Consider the following 25,208-nt stretch of genomic DNA (forward strand, 5'->3'; position numbering starts at 1 on the left):
CACGAAATTACTAACTACAAATTTGGAACTCAGATTAATAATGAAATTAATAACTTAATTAATACCTCAGAATCGTAATGATCACTTGGATTCTGCACGAAGGAGCAGACTGTTGAAGGGATCTTGCACATGTAGGTGGTGCACATGGATTCTATTTTATAGTAATGCTTTGTAAACAGAGAACAGGATCCTGTGCTAGTTTCAACTAGAATAACCACTGCAAGGGCAGAATGAACAAAGATACAACAGTATCTGAGCACATGTGTAGTGCTGATTATAAATTGTCTTTACATATAATCACATGAAACATATGACTTGATTAAAGTCAGATATTAAACAGGCTTAAGGGTAAATGCTCTGTATTTATACAGCGCTTTTCTAGTCTTGATGACCACCGAAGTGCTTTACAGTAAAGTACTTTACAGTTGGCCATTCACCCATACATTCATACAGTGCATCCAAGGGTAGCACTTTTTTCTGTAAGGGTGGCCATTCAGGGTTCAGCATCTTGCCCAAGGACACTTCGGCATGCAGATGGGAAGACTGGGATGGAACCGCCAACCTTCTGGTTGGACGTGGATGCTCTCCCGCTCAGCCACAGATGCAGGTAAAGAAGTAGAGCATGATTGATAAGCTTCCTATTTTCCCTAAAAGAAGAAGAAGTATTATTTTTACAATGATTATTTTAAATATTTCCCCATTTAGACATTGTATTGTTAGATAACCCGATCACTCTCCACACCAGTTGGTGGCGGTAATGCGCAATAAGGTTGCTTGCCTAATCCGACAAACATCACGAAGAAGAAAAAACAGGAAGCTCCTCCATGGAAACAAGGGAGTCCATAGTGACCGCTAAACTGTTTACATCTACACAGTTTGACGTTAAACTCAGAGAATCATGAAGGTCTACAAATCAATCTATGACGAACCTTTTATTAATATGCACCGTGCGTGTAGCTAGCCAGTAGCCAGCTAACATGCTATTGGCCGCTAGCTAGCTAGTATCTCTGCCTGTAACGCAGGACGAAACAGTTGTAAACACGCGTGGCTGCTGTTAAAACAAACGCAGTGTGAAGATGTGGAAACGAGGCGGTGGGAGCTCCGCCCTGGACCGAGCTGAGGAGCTGCTGTCCGCCAAGAGGAGCAGCAGAGGAGACGCTGCTGCTGAGGCCACACAGCGACCTGCACCCACAGCACCCACACACACCGTGAGTCTCCCACATGCGCTCACCTGTTTGTCACAGTGCTGGAAGAAGCACGGAGTGAAGTCCTAATAACATAATGTCAAGGTGCTTCCTCGATCTCATTGTATTCACAATAACTAGTTTATTAAGTGTACATTGGTATCAAATGCAAACGTGCCAGATTCAAAGATCCCTGTCAAGGTGCAATAGGCTCCTTTTTATTTTAATTAGATGATATATTATATAATTGTTATTAGTAGTAGTGCAGTAGGGTTAGGGTTAGCCAAACTTTGTTCTCAGACACAAGCGACCTGAGTCGGGAAAGAGAGGGCTCAGTGGTGGAAGAGGTACTGAGATCCTTTACTGAAGTAAAAGTACTAATTCCACACTTTAAAAATACTCCACTACAAATTAAAGTCCTGGATTCAAAAACTCTACTTAAGAAATGTATGCAAGTGTTACCAGCAAAATGTACTTTGAAAAGTGAAAGTTCTAATAGTGCAGGAAATGCTTTACCATTCTCTCTGTTAGTGGGAGCCCGAGCACCGACAGTGTGAAGGACCTGTTGTTATTGCTTCGATTCCTAGGGCCAGAGCACCGACATATGTCAATATTAACCCGGGTCATAGTCATGATTTGTCAGAAACAGGAAGTTATCACGCGCATTGAACCAGCATCATATGATCACATCATGAAAAGCTATTATTAAAACTAAGCACATGATTGTCAGTCAGAACAGATCATTATCTGTATGTGTGCAAGTAACAGAGCCTTACAGTAAATCGGTGAGCACTTCATGGCTTGGACATAATGTTTTTCAGATTATGACTCAACGCTGGGTTTAACTTGTTACCCGTTTATCCAGGAACATAAATATGAATTCAGCAGGTTTTTTATAAAGTGAGTGATTAGAAAACATCAGAGGAGCAGAGTCTCTTGTTGACCTCCGCAGAGTAATGCACCTCAGTGCAGTGGCGCTGCTAAGGGGGTCCAGGTGTCAGTCATGTGTCAGATTACCTTTTGAACTGTGCTATTTATCTACTCAAACAACTCTTCTGTCAGTTTTAACTTTTCTTTCACCGCCTCCACTTCTACACAGCACTCATTCACCCTCAGTTGTTTTCTCTTGTGTAATATTACTTGGCGCATGTTGTCATCCTACATGATGAACATTTCTTTCATCTTCTACAAGGTACAGCGGCAACATTTATCAGCTGTTGGTCATTCATCCCGTGTGCCATTCTGGTCTTTTCGTAGATTTACTGCACTGTTGAGTTTAGTTGTTCAGGTGATTACTCTGAATATGTTAAGCTGAAAGAATAACACTTGTTTTTGACTTACTATTTAATTCCACCCAGGCTTTATATAACAGAACACATCAGAGGATTCATTAAGTAAATAATTCCTGGTTGTCAGTTTGCTTTAAAGGGGACATAGCATGCAAATTCCACTTTGTTAGTGCTTCTACACGTTAATGTGGGTATCTGGCATGTCTACCAACCCAAAAACTCTGGGAAAAAACACTCGCGTTTTGTTATGGTTCCTCTAAGTCAGAAACGTCATGCTTGAGTGACTCGATTGAGCTTCCTGGGTTTTGTGTCATAACAAGGCACTGGAAGTCTCTCCTACATGGCCTTGGCCCACCCCCACCTCATCCCCCCCCACACTCGTTACGCTGGGTTTACACCGGACGCAGCGAGGCTGCTGCGACACCCGTTCCCAAGCACGCAGCCGTTGGCTGTTCACACGGGACGAGCATTTCTCCGCTGGTCAGCCCGCGATTCACTCACATGTGGCATTTGTCTGGATCGTTGGGACTGGGAGGCTGCAGCAGTTGCCCGGGCGCGACCGCCGCTCTCCCATGCGTGAGCTGGAATTTGTGTCAACGCCACACAGCCAGCAGTGTGGAAGACTTCCGCAGTGTTCAGCACTACTGTAACACTGTCAAAAACAGAGCCCCCACTCGTTACGCTGCGTTACAGCGGACGCGGAAGCGCCGCTGCGAGGCAGCGCAGCACCGTTCTCAAGCGCGCAGCCGCCTGGCTGTTCACATGGGACACGCATTTCTCCGCGCTGGTCAGCCCCATAGACCCATGTATGTATATAAGGTCAGCCCGCGATTCTGCTTTCTTTGTTGTTGTTGTACCCGTTGAATGTCGGGGTTCGGGGTAAATGATGGTCTTCATAGCCCCCCCCTCTCTTTCTCTCTGTCTGTCTGCTTGTGTGCTTGTAGTGGATGGGCAGAGGGGGACAGTTAATTATGTGATTGGGAAAATTAAAACTCCAGGACAACAGAAGGGGAATACAAAGTATGGGATGCATATTTGATAATTTATATCATATAAAATATGTAATTTATATCGTTTAAAATCATGGGGGAGAGGGGGAGGGGGAGCTGGCTCACTAGCATTTAAAGGAACAGGCACTCAAAACAGGTCGCTCTGTGGAGGGCTGTTTTATACAGGGTAAAAAGGGTGCTGTTTTAAATGATCCTTGTGGTATTTTGACCAAAGTATGTTACAGACATTTCATTAAGACCCCAAGGAACCATATCAACTTGTGGTAAAATGGGCATGCTATGTCCCCTTTAATGTTACAGTGTCAGTGGTCATAGATTGCTTTGATGTCTTAGACTGTTGCAAATGCGACGATGCATCGTCCATCTTTTAGTTTTCTCAACAAGGAATCAGCTTTCAGTTTATCACAAAAATTGAACGTCAACACATCTGGAGATACTCGGTTAGTCAGACAAATAAAATGGAGTAAAAAGTACAATATTTCCCTCTGAGATGTAGTGGACCCGCCGAATGCCAACACTTAATAGAGTAAAGGTACCTCAAATGTGTTCTTAAGTACGGTACTTGAGTAAATGTTTTTAGTTACAGTCGACCAACGCTGAGGCAAACATCCTGTGAAGATATTGTGCTTGATGCTGTTTCACTCAAAACATAAAAAGAGTGGATCATTTGTAAGGCAAGTTTGACAACAAGCTTCCACTTTTTGTGATGCTGCCTGACCTCATCTCATTTTCTTCTCCCAGGGCCTCAGACCTCAGAGCTCTATGGGAGGAGGAGGAGGAGGAGGAGGAGGAGGAGGAGGAGGGAGCAGGTTTTTGAAGAAGGCTCCACCGTCTGCAACCAACATCAGCCAGTCACCTGTCAGCAAAAGCCAAACACAGCAGATCCCTGAGCCAAGGTACGGCTCTGTAGATAAAAGAAAAACAGAAGTCATAATGAGCACCTGAGTGAAAAGAATGAATATTTCAATTCAAATAATCTCTGTTAAAACTTTTTCTTTCTCTTGATTCATCAATCGCTCCCCGTCTGGTCAGATGTGTGTCATCCTCCCAGACTGCTGCTCTGAGTAGACTGGCTCAAATTGAGAGCAGCATCCGCAGCCGTAAGCAGGTCCAGGAAGAAGCCAGACAGCGAATCTCTCCTCCACCAGAAACAACCAGTGTGCCGGCCTCAGTTCAGTCCAGCAGTGACCAGAGTCTGAATGGGAAACGTTTCCTTAAGAACAAAGCAGCAGCCGTAGCCGTTGACAGCGCCAACACTGCTGCTGCTTCTGGGTCTCCAAAAGGACCAGATGTGGGCATCCGGTCCAGGTCCAGAGCTGCTAATGCAGAGCTCTCTTTGGCACGTTTGGAGATGAAGTCAATGAGAGTTGTAAGAGGTGTGAATCTGGAAAGTGACGAAGAGGACATGAGGAAACTGCTCGGAGACTCTTTGGATTCAACAGACAACAGCTTGTTAAAACTGGGGATACCTGCCTCTGTGAGAACAGCAGACAAGGTACCTTTAACTTTGATGTCTGAGAGAGCCATGTTATATATTATTATCAGGATGTGTTAGATTAATACAATAATTTCACATTTCACTCATTGGTACTATACATGTTTTAAAACCATTTTACCCAATTTTCAAATAATTTTGATTGATGAATTTTGATTCAGAAAAATAATGGAGATTAGATTTATATAGAGGATAGAGGTTTACTGCACAGCAAACATTTACATAAGAGGCAAGTGTCAGTGTATGAGAAACATGTTGATGAAAAATATGTAAATACTTCGAGTTTGCCTAACCCTAACCCGAGTTTGCAAATTGCAATTATGGAGTCAGCACATATTCGCATATGAAACTTCATGCTGCATTATTGCTAGCAGGCACTATTAGCACTGCAGCCTTGAATGCACAGAGAAGTATGAATGTAATTACTTTTAATCCTTAGAAAAGACTGAGGCCCTGTTCAAATCTGGTATTAGCATCCATCTTGGGTGAACTGATCACATGTGAGATATGATCACTGTAAACACATTCAGAGGTGATCTGGGACACATGTTTCCACATTCTTTTCACTGTGCGTACACAAATGCATCCTGGGCTACATTTAGGGATGACCTACTCCGCTGACGTCTCTGACCTGTTGTAGTTTCATAATGAATCAAAAGTATTTTTACACCTCTCAATATTTCAGATACACTGATTTATTTGTGGTCACCACAACACCAAATTGACCTGCCACATATTGATTATCTACTTAATTTTTAACTATTTGTAATTGATAAAATTGTATTCTGTATTGTATTGATTCACTCAGCATCCCCTTGCCCTACTTCCTTCCTTCCTCTTCATCGCTCTCACCACACACACACGCACGCACGCACGCACGCACGCACGCATGCATGCAAATACATTGAATACACATCCATCTCTCATATTCAGACTGGCTACACATAAAATGTCTTTGGTTTTGAATGATATGTATTTGCAAAGAGAGAGTGGGAGTAATATCCATGTGTGAACAGGGCCTATAAGGATCAAGAGCCTAAAGTTAACTTCATATTCAAAATAGATTCATGTAGATTCATGCTTGACAGACATCAGAGAAACATCCAAAAGTCGAAAGAGCAGTTGAACTGATTCAATTCGATCTCCACATGATTGATGCCTTCATCGATGGCATCATGCATCAACCTGGAGGACTACATTTCCAGTTTTACACTGAAGGAGGATGAGCAGACACAGAAATGTGTATTTGGTGGTTGCACTTATCAAATCAGTTCAGTCTCAGACTTCAAAATCCGTATTTTAAGACAGTGGTTGTTTACATTGCAAAACAAAAGATGCACCAATGCTCTGCTTTCCTCTCTTACAGAGCAAAAGTAAACAGAAGGTCCACTCCACAACTCCTCAAGGTGCTGTTCATCCTTTGCCACCTTCCAACGCAGCACCACCTCTCTCCCCCACCTCTCCTCGCCGTTCGTCTCCTTTTCGATTCACTGGCCAGGCCCAGGCCCAGTTCAGCCCCTCTGTGCTCTCTCCCACCCCCTCTCCCCCAAGGAGATGGAACTCTGCTCGCAGGATGGCCAGTCCACAGCGCTCCCTCTCCTCCATGTCAGGCCACAGTGAGGTGCACTCTCTGGACGAGCTCTTCCCAGTGGCGCTTGGCTCTACAGATTCCCACAGCGAGATGAGCTCAGTTTCATCTGAAGGTGAGAGAAGTGTACACGACCAATCAGATACATCAGTAAGAGATCAAGAGTCAAGAGTCAATAGAATCTTAAGTCAAAAGAGTTCCTCAGTGATACGTCACAATACTATTGTTGAGACTAGTGTGAAAATATTCAGCCAATAATGTTTCATACAAAATAGGTAACACGCTGCTTTTGTTCATTAATCATTTTCTTTCTGAACTCCTTATCTCATGCATCCTAGATGGACAACAAGGTACATAGCTCTTTCCATTGTAGAGTTTTAAAAGAGAGTTTTAATAACTTTTTAATTATGAATTCTGAATTTAGTTTGTGGACAGAAATTGTACAGGTACTTTAATACTTTAGTACTTTATTACACTTTCATTATGAGGTGGCTCAGGAAGTAGAGAGTCGTATAGAAGTACATATATATGTTTTAAATGGTCGATAAGCCTGGAAAAGCAATATATAAATACAGAGCATTTACCTTTTAAAACAAAAATGTGTTTAAAAATGATAATCACTTTAGACACAGCAACCTAGAAATACCCAAATGTTCTTGTTTATGAATTTTTGATGTCTTGTGTATTACTGTACTACTATTAGCACACATGGCAGTTGTGTGGATATACACTGTCATTTTATAAAATTCTGATCTTGTGCTATTACAGACTTCAAGATAAATGTGATGACGTTAGATGACCTTGTACCGGCTTCGTTTGGATTTACAGAGGAAACACCAAAACAGGAGGTGGGCAGTGACAGACAAATTATAAGTAGAGCAGTATAATAAAACAAACGGTAGTAAAACATTGCATACCCGTACAATAGTGAAATGGTTCTTGGCAGTAAACATGGATTAAAGGAAATTTTGGTTAAAAGAAACAAACTGGCTCCTGTTTAAAATAATATAATTTTGGCATTTTGACAATAATTTCTACTTACACACTTAAAATAAACAACATCAGCTGCAATAAGGATTATTTTTACGTGTAAAATAATAGATCCAATGAATGTGTAATGTGAAAATGTTGAGTGACAAGCCCACTGAGTATTTGCATCCAAATCAATAAGTTCCCATCAGCTCAATTGTTCTGCTTTTACAGCTCCTAACTTTAGTCTTTAGGTTCATCAACTCTGTTTGCAGCCGCTGTTGTTATATAAGAAGCTCTGATAAACTCACCATCAAACATTAGACAAAGCCAGGAGCTAGACAAAGGCTCAGATATTCCACATGATAAATTGTTAATATGTTTACAGCTTGGTCCACTGATCCTAGTGATAAAAAAATATATTTATGCTGCTTTAAATTTCTAACATTTTAAACAACTGTTTGATCATATACTGCATGAGTGCTCTGTGGAATTCTTTTCTAAATTGTATTTCAAGCCATCATTATGGTTGATAAGAATAATGGCTAGAATAAGCATAAACCTCAACAAATATATGCATTTTATGGCCATAGTAAATAAAGGGGCACTTGTATCGTAACCAATATGGTTTTTAAGTGGCCTGCAAAAATGTAGAGTTGAATTGTACATCTTTTTTCTGTATCTGATTCTGAACCAAGGGTTTAATGAAAGATAGATACTATAAATTCTCAAATAAATTTGTAATTTTAAGTAATAAAAGTGATTTAACCTGTCTTCTCTGTATATGGGGAGATGACTGCCGTGAGGCTGACACCAATAGGATTACTCTTCTAATGCCACCACAAGTTGGAAATAAGTTTTATCATTTATAATAAGTTTCATCTATTTCCCCTTGAACTGGGAATCTTTTCTGATTTCCTGATGGATTGATGTTTTTGCTTCCTTTTTACTGCATGAACAGAGAGAACACAAGGACAGGGAAGAGGGACAACAGCAAGAGGACATATTGGACTATCAAAGTGACTTTGAGAGTGAGAGCAGGTCACAGCCAAATCACAGTGCCAGCCAGGTTTCAGAGCACCTGCAGGGAGACAGAGATGAAGTGGAGGAGGCGTTGGAGGTCAGAGAGGAGGCTCGGAATTCAGACGTGTCCCGTGAGAGGACAGAAGACGATTACTCGAGCACTTTCTCGGACACAATCTCACAGACCCCAGGTCGCAGTCAAACATCAAAGTCATTCAGCAGAAGCAGTGACTCCAGATCCTCAGTGTCACACGGCCGCAGGACCTCAAGTCACCAGTCGGGGAGGCGTGCTTCAGACAGAAAGGTTTTAAAAGAGGCCGCAGTACAGACGCAGCCTGATACCATGTCGCACACATGGTCAACTGGTTAGTCATACAATATATTTCATATTGTATTTATGATGTTGTTGAGGCCCCTTTCTTCACCATGGTCACGTTACTGTATGTTAATCATCAAGTTATCAGGATTCATTTGATAATGACATTGACAGTAAAATAACTACATGTATGATATTTACTAAGTGTGATCCGAGGTTTATGATGACTAAACAACAATGTCTGTTTCTGTCTCTCTCTCTCTCTCTCTCTCTCTCTCTCTCTCTCTCTCTCTCTGCAGGCGTAGCTGCATTTGACCCCACAACCTACATAAACCCCACCCCAGTGGCTGCTTACACTCTCAGTGCAGAAACACTGGAAGGTAAGAGACAGTGAAATAGAGAATAAGAGACAACATAAACAGACATAAAAATCCTTTATATTGATAATAGAATATTGGCAGTGGTTTAAAACCTGCACCAGAATGTTGATGCACTGACAGATATGCACATGGAAGACACACACAACAGTGCCAGTTTGTTAATGGTAGCAACGATGTCCACTGAGGAGAATATCTGGGTTTTGTTCAATAAGAATATGATGCAAAATGTCCTCTGAGGTGCCCATTTACTGTCTCCATGTCGCTGCAGCGCCATCTGTTGCTGAAATGCTATTGAAGTGTGCAGGGTGGCTTGGAGCCAATTCACAAAATATCTGCTAGAACTTGTGTTTAAAGTAAAACAGTTTGTCGTATCAGAAAACAAACCTTTCGGGGACCTTATCCAATATCTAATGAACTTTTTCTCACTGTTGGACAGAGAAAGGCTGTTTCCCCCATCTCCACATGTTGTGCAAAGTTAGCCAGCTGCTACTTGGATGTAGCTCAAGCTGTAAAATGTCCAATTCCTTCTCTAATTGTACTGCATTTTGCCACCAACATGTAGACAAATCATCTTTTGTGTAGTGATGAAGTCAATAATTAAGTGTCAGGATCCGTCACACAAGTGTCACACCACATGTAAAACCATTCCCTTTATGGAGGTTGTCTTTCTTTTGCCTCCATTGCACCTGTTGTCACTTTCATTTACACCAAAGCAGGTGAAATTGATTCACATTCACTTGTGCTTCCTAAATGGACAGATTGATATCCCTGAAGTTTAACTGGCTGTGTTATACTGTGACGATTAAGTGTTCGCCTAAGTTAACCAGATTCTCCATATTCCTAATTTTAACAAAGACAACATATATATATGCGTATATTCTCCCTGTAAAATTACACGTAGCCTAAAGTTATGACTTTTCTCTCAGACTTTTTCTTCACCAAACTGGCCTATAGGAAGGAGTGCTTTAGTCTTAGTACTATTATTTTAAAGTGTGCCCCATGTCGTCCTCCTCAGCTCTCAGCACCTTCAACCCGGCTGCGTTTGTAGTCAATGAAATGCTGAAGCAGCAGCTTGTCATGACAAGACGGTTCATCGAGAGCAGCCGACACCTTCACTCCAGCCTGGTGCAAAGTCTGGAACCACCCAACTACAGATACACCACACTGGAGGACACCATGCAGGTAAAAGCACACTGCTTATACACACACACAATTACTTTCTAGAGGGAAGTTGTGAATGACTCAAGGAAATGACAAAAATGGAAATTTGTGGAGCAATAAAATTCGATTTTCCATCACATCTATCTTTGTGCAAGAGAGGGATTTGACTGCTTTCACCGGTGATGCAGCAGAAACCTTTCAGCCAATAAATTGCTGTTATATTCAAACGCCAGGCTTTATTAGAGCTGTAGTTATCTCACAAACCTTTTACAGCAGTTTATTCTTCCTTCCACAGTACATTCGCAAGCACAGATGTTCCAAACTCACAATGGAGAAAGCCTTAGAGGAGGTGCAGCAGGAGATGACGACTGTTTGTGACCGATGACTCCGTCAAACTGGATCACTGAACCTGCTGGTGCAGAGCAAGAGACAGTTGCCATATATAAAGTTTTAACTAGTTGATCATTTTTATTTTTTATGAATTATTTGTTGTCAATTTGTCACATGCCATGAACAACACATGCCTATTGTATCTTCAGTGAGAAAAACATGTCATCCATTCAGTTAGAATCATGTGATACCAGCATTTGTGAATGGATCAGGTTTTTTTAATTGTCTTAATGAGTCATTTATAGGACTTGGCACCCCCTCCTTCCACTGGTGAAGTAATATAAAGTATCCACGCTGTCCTCTGTATATTCTCAGGAAATAATGATAAATAGTGTTACACATTCATGACTGTGATTCTGTTGTTTTGTATTGGATAAAGTCCCAGTCTAGTAGCTTATTACTCCTTCTAAATATTCTGTGTTATAAAAAACCCATCTGCATTATAATTTAACGTTAAAAAGTTTCACATTACATGTTGAAGAAATGTCTGCGGCGATCAGAGGAAAAGAGGAAATTAACTGCAGTTAAGTTGGAAATCAGGATGCACAGGTAGTCCAGCTCCTCCAGGATGACACATCCATACGTGTGGTCACAAGAAGCTTTGCTGTGTCTCCCAGCACAGTCTCAAGAGCATGGAGGAGATACCAGGAGACCAACAGTCACACAAGGAGAGCTGGACAGGGCCGTAGAAGGGCATCAACCCAGCAGCGGGTATCTGCTCCTTTGTGTGAGGAGGAACAGGAGGAGCACTGCCAGAGCCTACAAAATGACCTCCAGCAGTTTACTGGTGTGCATGTTTCTGACCAAAATGAAGGCCCGAGGTCCTCTAGTGGGACCTGTGCTCACAGCCCAGCACCGTGCAGCTCGATTGGCATTCACCAGTGAACAGAATTGGCAGGTCCGCCACAGGCGCTCTGTTCTCTTCACAGATGAGATCCCCCAGAACACCATCTTCCGACTCATCAGGAGCAAGCCCAGACGTCGTCAGGAGTGCATACAGGCACGTGGAGGCAAAACACACTACTGAGTCATGTTATAAGTTGCTGTGATGCAATTCACACAAGCTGAAACAGCCTGTGATTTCAATTTTTTACTTAGATTTTCGGTGTGATTTTGAATCCAGCCCTCAATCGGTTCATGATTTTGGTTTCCATCGATCGATGTTACGTCATTTTGTTCTCAACAAATTATACAATGTAGATCAGTAATGATTTACAACTTGAATAATTTGTTGGTCTTTTCACATTACAACGTGAAACCTTTCATGTTATAGTGTGATTTGTATCATACCTTTTTTATTCCTCTGGTGTGATAGCAACACTACGGTATAAAATTTACTTCTAAAGGAAATAAGGTGTTTTACTGAGTAACACTTGACATATCCATTACTTATTGATCTACCTTTGAGGAATAGAATAACTAAGATTATGTTTTGCTTGTCTAATGTTTTAATATTAAAATCTGCTGCAGTTTTTGTGAATTGACTCAATAGAAACACTCCAAATCTTGCAAACATTTATAGTTTGAGTTAAAACTCGACATCACATTGTTGATTTGTAAAGAATCACCTGGTCAAATAAAGACACTTCCAAGTGAAGTAACAAAATGTTTATTTAAAAAATAACACATACATAATGTGTACAGTCAAGATTTTCCAGTCTCCATCACCAACATTAACCTGAAATGATAACGTGCAACAATTCACATGAACTAAAGACAAATTCTGAAGCCAGGATCCAGAACATGTTACTAGTGATGTGGGAGGGTGGTGTTTTTGAGGCGTGGAGCTGATGGGGGTAGTTGAAGGCACGAGTTTAGGTTGTAGTGCGAGTCATCAGTAGGGGTCGTTGAAAGGGTAGTGAGGATGTCCTGCATCCCGTGGAACTCGCTTTCCCTCCACCTGCAACATCCAAACCAGAGCTGAAACGTTGCCCTCTTGTCTTCACTGATGGGTTCACGTTCACCTCTTCAAACTGTTTTTCAATCTGTTGCTTTTCAATCACACATTCACTTCAGGTGCCTCTGCTTCCACCAATATGCTTGATTAAATGCAATAAGGAAATGTTTTAACTAAAATTTTAACATCTGTAATATTTTGGGCCAATATCCTATACATTTACCCCATTTTTACTATATCCAGGATAGAAAAAATATCATGATAATTTAGATCACCATAGAAAACTTAATTTAACTTAAAATCCTCGTCTGACCTTACAAGATGATAACAGGCTCCATTATATTATCTCTTACAAACTGGAATAGAACATTAAGTTGGCCAGTGAAACCCCACTTACTTCAATCATTGGCACAATGTAGCGCCAGCCTTTGTTCAGCGCTGTAATGCTTTTCATTTCCTCTGGCTCCAGGGTAAAGTCAAACACCTGCAACAGAAAATGTCATCAGCGTTGTCTGATTTAAGAAGATCATTAAGGAGAACATCCAAAAAACGAGTATCTTGATATTGAAGTAAGTTACTGTGGCTAAAACCCCTGTGGCACCTGAATGTTCTCTTTGATGCGGGACTCAGTCACACTCTTGGGGATTGTTACCACTCCTCGCTGTGTCTGCCACCTGTGAATGCAACACACCTAGTCACTGGAGAGTTTCCTTCATTTAACCACTGCATATTTCAGCCCTGTTACTACAAATGAACCATACAATGACAATGCTGTTAACAGTTCTTCAAAGCATTATGTGTCTTTTTGATTGTTTTAATGGAGCCTGACTGACTGATACCAATGCAGTAAGTTTTCAAAAATCTCCAACATTATTTTTTACATAATTATGAAAAAACAAACAAGGAACTTGCTGATCGAGAATTATGAGAGTTGGATATTTTTCAGTTGGAAAATAAACCTGTCATTGCTGTAAATGTCTCTGTCAACGTGACAGAGGCACTGATTGTAAATGAACTTCAGTTTGCACCTACTTTCTACATTTGCTCACATGCAGTATTTTTTACTGCACGTGTTGTGTCTGTGTTATCAAACTAGTAAAGATGCTGCATTTTATTCATTTGCTTGTGTCTTGAATATTTGGATGAGTTTCGTTTCTTTAGCTGCTGTGAGTTGAGCTGCCAGGTCCAATGCAGAAGACAACTAAAGACACTGCAGCATAATTTAGTAAATGTTAACGGTGCAGACCGAATGGTTTCTAATAGTCAAGCTAAAACACACAAAGAAATGCTGAAGAAGAGAGATTGTTTTACATAATTAACTAATTAATTGAAAGTGACTTTTACACTATATTTTTACCGTTTGAGGCTTTTTCTGTAGTAAAGTCAATATCTGGGGCCTAAAAATGTATAGGCATATGTCAGCCACTATATGTATACAGATATTTTCAATAAGTTATCATGATCAAGACAAATAGAGTTGAACCTTTTACCATAACAGGGACACTGTATTAAATGGTCTGTATTTATATAGCACTTTTCTAGTCTCAAAGCACTTTACAGAAAAGTTTTACATTCATCCATTCACCCACACATTCATACAGTTCATCTATGTGCAGCACTTATGTCTATGAGAAGGGGCAATTTGGGGTTCAGTATCTTGCCCAAGGACACTTTGGCATGTGGAATGGGGGGAGACTGGATCGAACCGTTGACCTTCTGATTAGAGGACGACCGCTCAAACCCCTGAGCCCCAGCCGCCCTTCTACCTCAAAACTAATTTGTTCTTTCTGTATTGAAACTAAATAAACACCAATACCTTTTTAGTAAGATAATATAGATGTATCAGTCTGGCTGATTTATGAGGAAGCTTAAGTGGATGTCTCCGATCAAAGGTGGGACAGTATTTAACTTTCACTGCATCAGAGAATAGGTTTCAGGAATATATCGAGCATTATTGTTACGTGGAATCAATAAATAATTGTCAATACAGAAACTAACCTTTTAAAATCAAAGTTTGAAAATGTGAAAACCTCAAAACAAATTGGTTTAAGAAAAGAGATCAAATTTGAAAACTCAAAGGGAGATTTTTGTAATCTAAAGATATAGTGTATCATTTAGCAAAAACACCTTCACATAATAGTGAAATCACCTCAGAATAATCTGAGCTGGGGTCTTTTTATATTTCTCTGCGAGGGTGGCGAACACAGGCTCCTGAAGCACAACGGGTTCATCTGGCTGTTTCCAGGCCCGGTCAGGGGAGCCCAGAGGGCTGTAGGCCGTCATCACCAGGCCTCGGTCCCGACAGTGGGCCAGCAGCTCTACCTGGGCCAGGTAGGGGTGGCCCTCTACCTGTCCAAGCAAAATAAAGAAACACCAGTGTGACTCAAGACTTTTAGTGCCAGTTTCTCACCTCAACTCTTTGGTGCAGTTCATTTAAACATCATGTACCTGTAGGACAGTAGGTTTGATGCTGGCGAGAGACAGGATTTCATCTATCTGCCGACTGTTGAAGTTGGACAGGCCGATGGATCTGACGAGACCCTTCTCCACCAGCTTCTCCATGGCAGCCCAGGTTAGCTTGAAGTCTGTGTCGTCATACAGCATGGAGCCATCCTCTTTTCTGGGGAAAGGAACATCTCCTCGTCTGGTGGATACAAAGGGGGGGCCACATTTAAGAGATTAAAAGCAACCAAAGACAGACTGAGGGAAGGAAGCAGGCAAACTTGACATTTTCCTTTCCTTGTTTCGTCACAAAATTTAGCCGCCTCTACAAGTTTCACTTTAAATGTACATAGCATGAACTGTAAATTATACCATTTTCCCCAAATACCCACAGTCTCAACATAACAGGTTAACCATCTCGTCATCTTGAAATAACAACTTAATTACCTTGTTATCTCAGGATACCAAAGATGTTTTCACCTGATTATATTTTAATTACCTCGTTATCTCAAGAAAACAAAAGTGGTTTTCTCAGGATAACAAGTTAATTCTCTCATTATTAGACCTTAGAGCAGGTTGAGCTCACTGGAAGGCGTAGGGCCAGTGGATGAGGTAGAGGTCCAGGTACTCAAGCTTCAGGTCCTTCAGGGTCTTCAGCAGGGACGGTTCCACGTCTTCTGGGTGATGTCTGGTGTTCCACAGCTTGGATGTGATGAACACGTCCTCTCGCCTCAGTGACTGGTGCACACAAAACATGTCGGATGTAGTCAGAAAATGTGTTGAAATTCTAATAGAGGAATTGTGAGTGTCAGGATAATACAGATGAGAAAGTACAGACTATAGATAGAGATAACTGAAAGAGATCAGGATCTCAGCATGAGCTTCTCAGGCAGTTTGGTGAAGGTGTTTCACCTTGTTGGGGCCCAGAGTCTCCTGCAGGGCTTCTCCAATCTCAGCCTCGTTGCCATAAATGGATGCACAGTCAATGTGGCGGTACCCAGCATCCAAGGCCCAAACAACTGCTTGTTTCACCTGCAATTGGGATATAATGTGGCCACGGTACAGTGAAAAACAGATTAGAAAAGGTACAAGGACAAATTATTTACAGACATGGATATCAACTGGTAAATCTTTGAACTTGTTATTATTTTTAGTGAGTACACACTCTCTCAGCGTTTGTCCTTAAACAATAGTGGAAACATTAAAATACCATCTGGCTGTTTTTGACAGGTATAACATTTGACAGATTTTCCACATTTGGTTGATAAATGAGGATCATAGCAGCATTAAATAATATTTTGGCCTTGTGGGTGCAGTGCAATGTTACAATATTATTGCGATACAAAATTGATATATTAAACCTGTAAATAAACCATTGCCTACTGACACATGCAGCAGACACAGAGCAACACTGGCATTAATTTAGAGCCGTGTGTCTCCATCTGGCAAATTAGGACCAAACATTTAAGCTTTGTTTTTGTTGCCACCATCTACTGACAGTTCTTTAGCTTTAGCTCACAGTTAAGTCAAGGGTTGTGAAACCATAACAATGATCTACCTTTCCTGGCTCACTCTTCCACGTTCCCAGTCCGAGCAGGGGCATCTTCCGCCCCGTGTTGAGAACTGCAAAGTCATTCATGCCTTTCAGTAGCACCTTTAAAAAGGACAAGGAGAGCATGATTCAGACTGTGCAAGGAGCTGCTCAGCTCACTAAGATGTTTAAAGCTGCAGTAGCAAGAGTTTTATGCAAAACTGCAGTGCTCTTCTTGGCCATATGAAGCTATGCAACAGCATGAGAAATGTATTTTCTACAGCTCCACACAATGGAGGAGAGAAATCCAATGCAAGCTTCATTGGGGAAGCAAAGCACAGAGTGCTTAAAATAAAATAAAGGTCACACATCGAGACTAGAAAGGCACTCACATACCTCCACCAAAGCCCAACAGTCCACTATTATCAAGCTGCACTCAAACACATAAATATCAGTCCTGTAAACATGCCAAATATATTTTGACATAACGATCCATGAATCATTCCCTAAAAAAAAAAGATCTATGGAAATTTTTGAAAAACACCCTTTCTCGGAATGTTAAAGAAAGCTAGACAAATTCTGGAATCCACCTCCTGATCCAGATCTGCACCAAAATTAAATGGGTTCTTCCCTGACCCATACTGCATCCTTTTACCAAGTTTCGTGGAAATCTGTCCATTAGTTTTTGTGTAATCCTGCTAACAGACAGACAGACAGACAAACAAACAAACAAACAAACTTAGACGGAACATAACCACCTTGATGGTTTTAATAACCTACTTGGCGGAGGTAACCAGAATGGCAGTAAAGGTGCATAACATCACCAAAGCCCAACAGTCCCTAAAATTCAATCAAGCCACATCAAATTGCAAACATTCATAGATATCACTCCTCTACATGTGCTGGATTTCTCCATTAAGATCTGTGCAATTATCCTTGAGAAATTCATAAAAATGTCAAAAGGCTGTCTTTTTCAAAATGTTAAAATAGGGGGAAAATCCATGTGTGTGTCCATCCAGGGAGAGGGATCCCTCACATGTGACTCTCTCTAAGGTTTATTTGCTTTTTTTCCCCCACGTTAAAAGTATTTTTGGGTGGCTTTTCTTCACTCACGACCAGGGTTAAGGGCAGAGGATGACGCACCTTGTAAAGCCCTATGACAGGGGTTTGTGAATATGGGCTGTACAGATTAAGTTTGATTTGATGATTATTTGACTCATACAGGTGCTGAATCAGTGAAGGAAATACAGGAGACAAAAGTCACGCGTCAGCTGCAGTCACAGTGATACTGAGAAATATTTAACAGTGGTTCAAATAACTGTATTACAAACTGTGGCCATATTGGGAGTGGGACACACAATGTATTGCAAAAATACCATTGCTATTTTCATAGTTCTTATTTTATTGCATGCTGTTATAGCAGACTTTACTCTCTTGTTTTAGGGTCTGTTGAATTCACTTGCTTTACATAAAGCTCTCTACATTTTATTTCAGGTCAGGAATTATTCATTTGAGCAAAGACAAGTGTGCAGCAATAAAAGCAAACTAACGTGTATCCACAACGTGACGTGAATAAAAGGCAGAGTCGTCTGAAGCATCGGTGGTTTCTGAAATATCTCGGGAATAAAAATGTCTGGATCTAAAATCCCAGGTCTGTCAGCTGACTTCCTGAAAACAAGTCACGCGCGACAACCGCACCTCAGCGACAATGAGCTCGAGACGTGACATAAAGCCGCTCACGTGCAGATTTGAGTGCCATTTAAATACAGTAATAAAACACACGCAAACGAGCAGTTAGCATGAAGACATGGCCGACGTTACACTGTTTAATAAGAGCAATAGCAGTAGCATCTGTTATTGTTACTAGAAACTGAACCGGACCATTAGCTGCTAAAGCTAGAGCTAGCTAGCTTGAGCTTCTTCGTATATAAACACACTTCCCTGAAGCCTCTCGTGTTCCCGGCTCCCACTGAAGTGTTAAAAGACTCACTGTCCCTCTCAGCAGACGGACAGTCAGCTGTATGAGCCGCTCGCGTCTCAATGACTGCATGTGAGCTGCGGCTCTCTGCTCGGTCACTTACTGTCTGATGATGTGCGTTTAAAAACAGGGGCCCTCTGTCTGTGGTCCTCCAGGTGTGCAGAGACTGTCGTGTATTTCTTCAAGGGTTCAAAAACACCACTTTATTTTGTTGACACTTCCTGTTCCGGTATGGTGACTCCTCCGTTTCCGGTGGAGGAAACCACCAGTCATCATCGAGCCTGTCGTCTATGGGCTGGATAGGGGCTGTGATCAGGGGAGTCCTGAACCAGCCCTTAGTTATGCTGCATAACTTATTTATTTTAGTACATGTCACTAACTTTGTGTTTTTTTCTATTCTCTCTCAAACAGACAATTTCGACTTTTGTAGTCTCTCTCTCTCTCTCTCTCTCTCTCTCTCTCTCTCTCTCTCAACAACTATTATTATTATTACATCTTTACACCCATAATTATCACTTTTATTGTTTTCATTATAACATCTATATTCAGAGATGAAACCTAAAACCTGATGGTACACAACTGTTTCTGGTCTCTCTCTCTCCTCTCTCCCTTAATGAGGGAGTTTTTTCTCTCCGCAGTTGCCAAAGTGCTGCTCATTGTGGGAACTGTTGGGATTCTCTACTATTTTTAAGGTCTCGACCTTCTACGTAAAGTGCCTTGAGGTAATGCATATTATGATTTGGCACTATTCAAATTGAATTGAATTAAATTGAATTGAATCAGCCTCCTCAGCTCAGACAGTTTCTTTTAGTATACTGGCCAAGTCCCACGTCAATAAATGTACATTAGTAAAGGCTGAACCTTCTTTTTGTCCTTTTTAAAATGGAGGCAGATTTTTTTACCTTCTATTATAGAAAAGCTTGCATCATCTCTGCAATCTCTGCACTAAGATTGATAAAAAAAATACATAATAGAGACAATTTCATGTTCTGATGGAAAAAATCAGACAAAAATCAGACAAACCCGTGTAGGTTTACTCCTGACCAGCAGGGGGCAGACTGTAGAAAAGTGGCACAGACGTGCAGGGAGGGGTGCAGGAGCGGAAATAGGATTAATGTCAACAACCTGAGTTTACAACAACTCAGGTGAAACTTCATAACACTCCAACCCGATAAGCTTTGTCACATTGTAGTGTTCCGTTAAAATGCTTTAACAATATCCGGTACATTATGGGGGAAGAGGTTGGTTTTTGGGCTGAAACTCGGGAGCTAAGTTAGCTAACTTTTAGTCGGTTGATGCGTGAAGTCATTTCGACAGCCTCGGTGAGGAAACTGTCCACTAATATGCTCGGATATCGCTCCTTGGTTAAGTCTCTCAATGTTGCAGGGGTTGCCAGATTGTGTGCCAGCTGCTGTTGACTCGTCCTGGTAGTTTTATGTGGCGCTGATAGTGCCTGGTCCGCTCATAATGCTCCTGCAGCTGCTCCCACCTGTCAACTAGCTGGCTCCTCTCCTCCTGTCCACCCGTCTGCCGTCGCCCAATGGCTCACTGCGGCTCCTCCGAGCCAAAGCCACAGGCACCGTCGCAGGGCAGCGTAGACCAGAGCATGAAGCCCGTGCTGTTCGAGATCTTCGGTGAGATATGGACCGTCGAGTCGCGCCTCGGCCAAGGAGTCTCGGCCTCGGTGTACCGGGTCAGCTCAGGCAGAGCCACCACCGCCGCTGTCAAGCAGTTTCAGGTCGACACTCAGGGAGGAGATTACGGGTATCACAAGGAGAGGTCTGTGCTGGAGGACATACAGGGACACAAAAACATCGGTAACATTAATATTTACATTGTTCTTTAAAAAACGTTGACCTGTATGTATGTGACAGGCAGACAATAACACTAAAGTTGGAAATTAAATTTTTATTAGAAATCTTTGTATAAAATAGAGAAAATACCAAATTGAACATGGAAATCTATGAATTCAACTTGAACACACTGGTCATCAATGGTATAGTGAAGCTCTCAGGCCATTTATAAACATTGTAAATCTGCTCTTTGATTCTGCATATGATAACTTATGTAGCAACAACTGATTTCTCTTGCATGTCAGTCTTTCAAATTCTCAGGTTATCATTCCATAAAACATGGCTAACAACAGTTATGTTTGCAAATCTATTGTAAAGGTTTTATTTAAATAGAAAAGGCTGTATTTGAGTTGACAGTTCAAGTCAGGTCCTCATTTATCGACATCATGGTACCACTGCTGTTTTTCTAGACTAAACACTGCCGTCCTCTTGGTGTCTTGTCAACCTGATGTGAATGCACGGGTAAAGGCCTTGCTGTTTGTAATGATGTATTCATTCTCTTCACAGTGACACTGTACGGGGTTTTCACCAACAGCAGCTGTATGGGTGTTTCCACTCGCTGTCTCCTGCTGGAGCTCTTGGATGTCAGTGTGTCCGACCTGTTGGTGAGAGGATGCAGTGGTAATCAAGGTGGTAGGTGAGTAGTTGAATTTTTTCTGATGACCGTGACTGTGGCAGTCGGCCAATTTATAAGTCGAGCTCAACCATGTACAGATTCCAGAAATGGTATTACATGCTGCATACAAGGCATTCTCTGCCTAATCATGTCTGTGTCTAGAAACACACATGATCATTTGTGTCACTGTTTCTAATCTTTGAAGGAACAGTTCTCCCCATTAACCCCCACCAAAGATTAGATTAAACAATCAAACAGTTATTACTTGTGATTTAGTCATACAGGAAGTTTCTGTTTTATTATCAAATGTTGTTTTAACCTTTTATTATTCTCTAAAACATCCTCGCCTCCCTTGTGCAATGAATATTAATGGAATTTTGTTTGCGAATCTGAAAGCACTAAAAGTGTAAGCAAGCATTGATACATTGTATCAGTTATAGAATCATGTATAAAGCTTCATTCAAAAGAGTGGACATTGCCATCTACTGGTAAAACAAATCAACCCACACTAAACTGTCTGTGTTGCTAAATGATTCATGGGAGAAAGTATTCACCTCTCATACAAGTGATCACTGATTCAAACCCCGTATTGTGAACTGGAACAAGACAATAAAGGTAAAACACACATATTAATTGTTTAATCCCAAGGGCAGTTTTCTTTGCACAGTGGCACCAGTGAGTTAATAAAAATCCTGACTGAAAAGTCACAGCAGCACTAGGTGTAAAGTAAAGGGTAAAGTCATTATTTGGTTGAACAGACCCTTTAAATATCACCAGGTTTTCAAAAATTAATTCCAGAATGTTGTGAAAGAAAGTAATTCAGACTTGTCAAAATAGACATGGTCTCAGAACAATTGGAAAGATAATATAATGAATAACGGTGGATGGTGTCACTGTAAAGCTTTAATATATTTAAGACAACTTGAGCTTTCTATGTGACTTCACAGTATGATATATATTCTTGGCAGACCCCAGCAGGGCCACTCCATGTGGCTTGTCCAGCACTGTGCCAGAGACATCCTAGAGGCTCTCGCCTTCCTCCACAAGGAGGGCTACGTCCATGCCGATCTCAAGCCTCGCAACATCCTGTGGAGTGCTGACGATGAGTGCTTCAAGCTCATCGACTTTGGCCTCAGCTTCAAAGAGGGAAACCAGGTATGTGTGACTTAGAAGTAGATTAAAAGAGGAGCTGGGATAACCCAAGTTTTGTTTTTTTAACCCTGACTCTTCCTCACTTCCTCCAGGATGTCAAGTACATCCAGACAGACGGGTATCGAGCACCAGAGGCTGAGATTCAGAACAGCCTTGCTCAGGCCGGGGTTGAGGTGGAGGGAGACTTGGGCTGCACAGCCGCTGTGGACCTGTGGAGCCTTGGCATCATCCTGTTGGAGATGTTCTCAGGAATCAAACTCAAAGACACTGTCCGCTCACAGGAGTGGAAGGTATGACAAAGCTCAATTCAGGCAAGAGGGATGATGTGGACTTAATTGATGATTTGAGTTCATCAAGATTCTATTTGAAGGCTTAAGAAAGTAATGAAACATAAAAGATCTATGAGTAAAAGGAATTAAATCTTTGCTTAGAGTAGCAGTGAAACTTCCCCTATAGCAACAAAGTGGAAAAACAAGACAAAAACAAAACAGTATACAATACATATAGGGCTGAAAGAGAAAATAAGGTTTAAAAGTTTTGGAAATTTTCAGCAAGGAAATGTCCAATAATGCAGACACCTTTATGCAATACTAAAACAGTATTCTGCAATCGTTTTCCCTCTTCTTTAGGATAACTGTGCTGCCATTGTTGACCATATCTTTGCCAGCAACAGTCTGGCATGCCCTGCCATCCCTGTCTATCACCTCAGAGACCTTATCAAAAGGTAAACCTCATCTACTAAACTATGAGCTGCACTGTATAATGACACAATCCTGCCTGCTGTGTAAGCAGAGCGCTATAGTCTGGTCTCTGAAATGTCTCTTACTATTGATTGGGTTATGTTGTGTCTGCAGCATGCTTCTCATTGACCCAAAGCAAAGATGCACAGCTGAAACTGCGCTCCTGAGCCCGTTCTTCAGTATTCCCTTTGGTATGGGTCAATATTTATGACAAACATCAAGATTAACATATCCCTCAGTGAGCCATGTTTACACATATGTGTGTGTGTGTTTGTGTCAGCTCCTCACATAGAGGACCTGGTCCTGCTGCCCTCTCCTGTTCTGCGTCTGCTCAACCTGATTGATGACAGTCATCTGCACAATGAAGATGAGTATGAAGGTACAGCATATCTTATATATGAATTATTTGGTACATTTCCAAATTGATATCTACTTTCTTACAAGCTTGTAGAGGTTCATGTACGTTGTTGTTCCCAGACATCCTGGATGACATGAAAGAGGAGTGCCAGAAATACGGCTCAGTGGTTTCTCTGCTCATCCCCAAGGAGAATCCAGGGAAAGGACAGGTAAGTCTGTTTCATCAGCAAGGATCTTCAGAAAAAATTCTGTTTAACAAAAACGGATTCTCAATAACATTTAGCACAGCGATCTGATGATAGAAAGCCTGTACTTAGTTTCAGACACCATACTTATTGCACCTTGTTGTGCAAAAAATAGGAGAAAATATGGTGAGGGCAAGGGGCAATACACTCTTATGTATGGAAGTGGAATGTAAAGACTCAGATTATTTTAGTTATTTCATTTTATGTAGTTATTTTTGTTGATTTTAGTGCTTCTCTGTGTTGTCTTTGTCCAGTACTTGCCACCATTGTCCACTGGATGCAACTGCAACCTTGCAGATGCTTCTTGAGATAATCCACATACAGTGACCTGTGAATGAATATTAGTTCCTTCATTTATTGACAGTGGATTTTAGATTGATATTTACTGATGCATTTCATTAGTTACTCCCATTGTCTTAAATATTCATGGCAGGACATTTTTCTTCTACTAAGGAAGGAAGCCTTTACATTTTTTGTGCAACAACTACAATGCACACAATTCAGGAAAGTGATATAGATACAGGCCAGTATGTGGTACTACATTCATTAAATGTAAAATACAATGCAGCCACAAACAATCATCTAAATTTGCAACAAATATCTATTGAACAGGTTTGTATAAAGAAAGAATATCAGCAAAACTGCCAAAATCAATATGAAATGTGTTTGCTGAAGGACCTCCAGCTTGAAAACGTCCTGTACTGTGCTGTAATCAGGCCACAGCACACAGTTACATGCATTCACCCACTTGTTCATCCATGTCCTCTTTGTGTCCACCAGGTGTTTGTGGAGTATGCCAACTCCGGCGACTCCCAAGAGGCTCAGAGGTTGCTGACAGGCCGCACCTTCGATGGGAAATTTGTCGTGGCCACCTTCTACCCTCTCAGCGCTTATAAAAGAGGTTACTTGTATCAAACTGTGCAGTAAAGCCCTAAAGCGCAATTTACGTCTTTTGGAACTGCATAGGTCACCACAAAAGAGAGAGAGAAGTTGTTTTCTCCCTGTAAAAAAAATAAGACCTTAGAAGCTATGAGTGGCCATCCTGCAGTTAAAATGCATTCAGTTAAAAAGGAGTGTAGTTTAAAGTTCTGCATGTAAGTCATGTGGTACATCTGTGTTTCATGCAGAGTATAAATTGAACTCAGTTGTGAGCAGCGTACAGGAACACTCATCACATCTCTGCTGCCTCCAGTCTTGCCTCTCTGGGACACTCTTATCATTTCACACTTCATTCATAGAAAGGACCAATGCTGAGAGAATGTGAATCTGAATAGTTGCATATCTCTAGAAATTTAGTCAAATACTTTCAGGGATGAGATTAGAAACAAGCGGGATAACACTGACCTCCTAGTAGTAATGAATGGGAGTTCTATGTCTGAAACCTAAAATCCTGATGACAACAACAAATCCCTATCAACTGAAGATGTCCTGCAGTGAAACTAGTGTCCTGTTCTTAAATGAATGATAATAATATTCATCTTATAGTTGCCTGTTAATATTTGTTTTTCTGAACATAAATGAGAGGAAGGCGGTACAAGGGGATGTACAGGAAGCCTTTGCTGTGGCTCCTTAGGCAGTTTTCAGGTACAGAT

The 25,208-nt window shown here is 41.3% G+C and overlaps 3 protein-coding genes across 6 annotated transcripts; 2 read left to right on the forward strand and 1 right to left on the reverse strand.

The window, feature by feature from the left end:
• The first annotated feature begins 783 nt into the window (after positions 1-783).
• Positions 784-11,150, forward strand: c14h19orf44 (chromosome 14 C19orf44 homolog). 2 transcript variants are annotated; one of them, XM_035175699.2, is made up of 10 exons: positions 784-1,208; positions 4,225-4,379; positions 4,516-4,978; positions 6,345-6,681; positions 6,905-6,916; positions 7,335-7,414; positions 8,497-8,923; positions 9,174-9,254; positions 10,270-10,436; positions 10,711-11,150. In XM_035175699.2, exons 1-10 carry the CDS (start codon positions 1,077-1,079, stop codon positions 10,798-10,800), a joined length of 1,944 nt encoding a protein of 647 aa, XP_035031590.2. In that variant the 5' UTR covers positions 784-1,076; the 3' UTR covers positions 10,801-11,150. The 2 variants fall into 2 exon arrangements, with proteins under 2 accessions (XP_035031590.2, XP_035031591.2); XM_035175700.2 differs by lacking the exon at positions 6,905-6,916.
• Positions 11,151-12,398: 1,248 nt separating this feature from the next.
• Positions 12,399-18,922, reverse strand: akr1a1b (aldo-keto reductase family 1, member A1b (aldehyde reductase)). Of its 2 annotated transcripts, none has more exons than XM_035177290.2 (9): positions 18,666-18,922; positions 16,703-16,798; positions 16,057-16,176; positions 15,731-15,882; positions 15,151-15,346; positions 14,852-15,051; positions 13,304-13,376; positions 13,100-13,186; positions 12,399-12,705 (listed from the first exon to the last, which is right to left on the reverse strand). In XM_035177290.2, the coding sequence occupies exons 1-9, from the start codon at positions 18,723-18,725 to the stop codon at positions 12,640-12,642; spliced, it is 1,050 nt and encodes a 349-aa protein (XP_035033181.2). In that variant the 5' UTR covers positions 18,726-18,922; the 3' UTR covers positions 12,399-12,639. The 2 variants fall into 2 exon arrangements, with proteins under 2 accessions (XP_035033181.2, XP_035033182.2); XM_035177291.2 differs by having other exon boundaries at positions 18,757-18,913.
• Positions 18,923-19,714: 792 nt separating this feature from the next.
• On the forward strand, positions 19,715-24,814 carry uhmk1 (U2AF homology motif (UHM) kinase 1). 2 transcript variants are annotated; one of them, XM_035177387.2, is made up of 10 exons: positions 19,771-19,798; positions 20,040-20,470; positions 21,014-21,143; positions 22,091-22,277; positions 22,367-22,564; positions 22,904-22,998; positions 23,129-23,205; positions 23,295-23,393; positions 23,492-23,580; positions 24,397-24,814. In XM_035177387.2, the coding sequence occupies exons 2-10, from the start codon at positions 20,194-20,196 to the stop codon at positions 24,541-24,543; spliced, it is 1,299 nt and encodes a 432-aa protein (XP_035033278.1). In that variant the 5' UTR covers positions 19,771-19,798; positions 20,040-20,193; the 3' UTR covers positions 24,544-24,814. The 2 variants fall into 2 exon arrangements, with proteins under 2 accessions (XP_035033277.1, XP_035033278.1); XM_035177386.2 differs by having other exon boundaries at positions 19,715-20,470.
• Positions 24,815-25,208: the final 394 nt, after the last annotated feature.

Source organism: Hippoglossus stenolepis, chromosome 14, assembly GCF_022539355.2.
Source record: "Hippoglossus stenolepis isolate QCI-W04-F060 chromosome 14, HSTE1.2, whole genome shotgun sequence".
NCBI classification, from domain to species: domain Eukaryota; kingdom Metazoa; phylum Chordata; class Actinopteri; order Pleuronectiformes; family Pleuronectidae; genus Hippoglossus; species Hippoglossus stenolepis.

Coding starts and splice junctions, on each gene's coding strand:
- akr1a1b (XM_035177290.2), bottom strand. CDS start 18,725: ATGCAGTCATTGAGACGCGAGCGGCTCATACAGCTGACTGTCCGTCTG. Junction 15,883..16,056: donor AGACTCTGGGCCCCAACAAG/GTGAAACACCTT, acceptor TGTGTGCACCAG/TCACTGAGGCGAGAGGACGT. Junction 12,706..13,099: donor ACATTGTGCCAATGATTGAA/GTAAGTGGGGTT, acceptor TGGATGTTGCAG/GTGGAGGGAAAGCGAGTTCC.
- uhmk1 (XM_035177386.2), top strand. CDS start 20,194: ATGGCTCACTGCGGCTCCTCCGAGCCAAAGCCACAGGCACCGTCGCAG. Junction 22,999..23,128: donor CTCAGAGACCTTATCAAAAG/GTAAACCTCATC, acceptor TTGTGTCTGCAG/CATGCTTCTCATTGACCCAA. Junction 23,581..24,396: donor AGAATCCAGGGAAAGGACAG/GTAAGTCTGTTT, acceptor TGTGTCCACCAG/GTGTTTGTGGAGTATGCCAA.
- c14h19orf44 (XM_035175699.2), top strand. CDS start 1,077: ATGTGGAAACGAGGCGGTGGGAGCTCCGCCCTGGACCGAGCTGAGGAG. Junction 1,209..4,224: donor CCACAGCACCCACACACACC/GTGAGTCTCCCA, acceptor TTCTTCTCCCAG/GGCCTCAGACCTCAGAGCTC. Junction 7,415..8,496: donor AGGAAACACCAAAACAGGAG/GTGGGCAGTGAC, acceptor CTGCATGAACAG/AGAGAACACAAGGACAGGGA.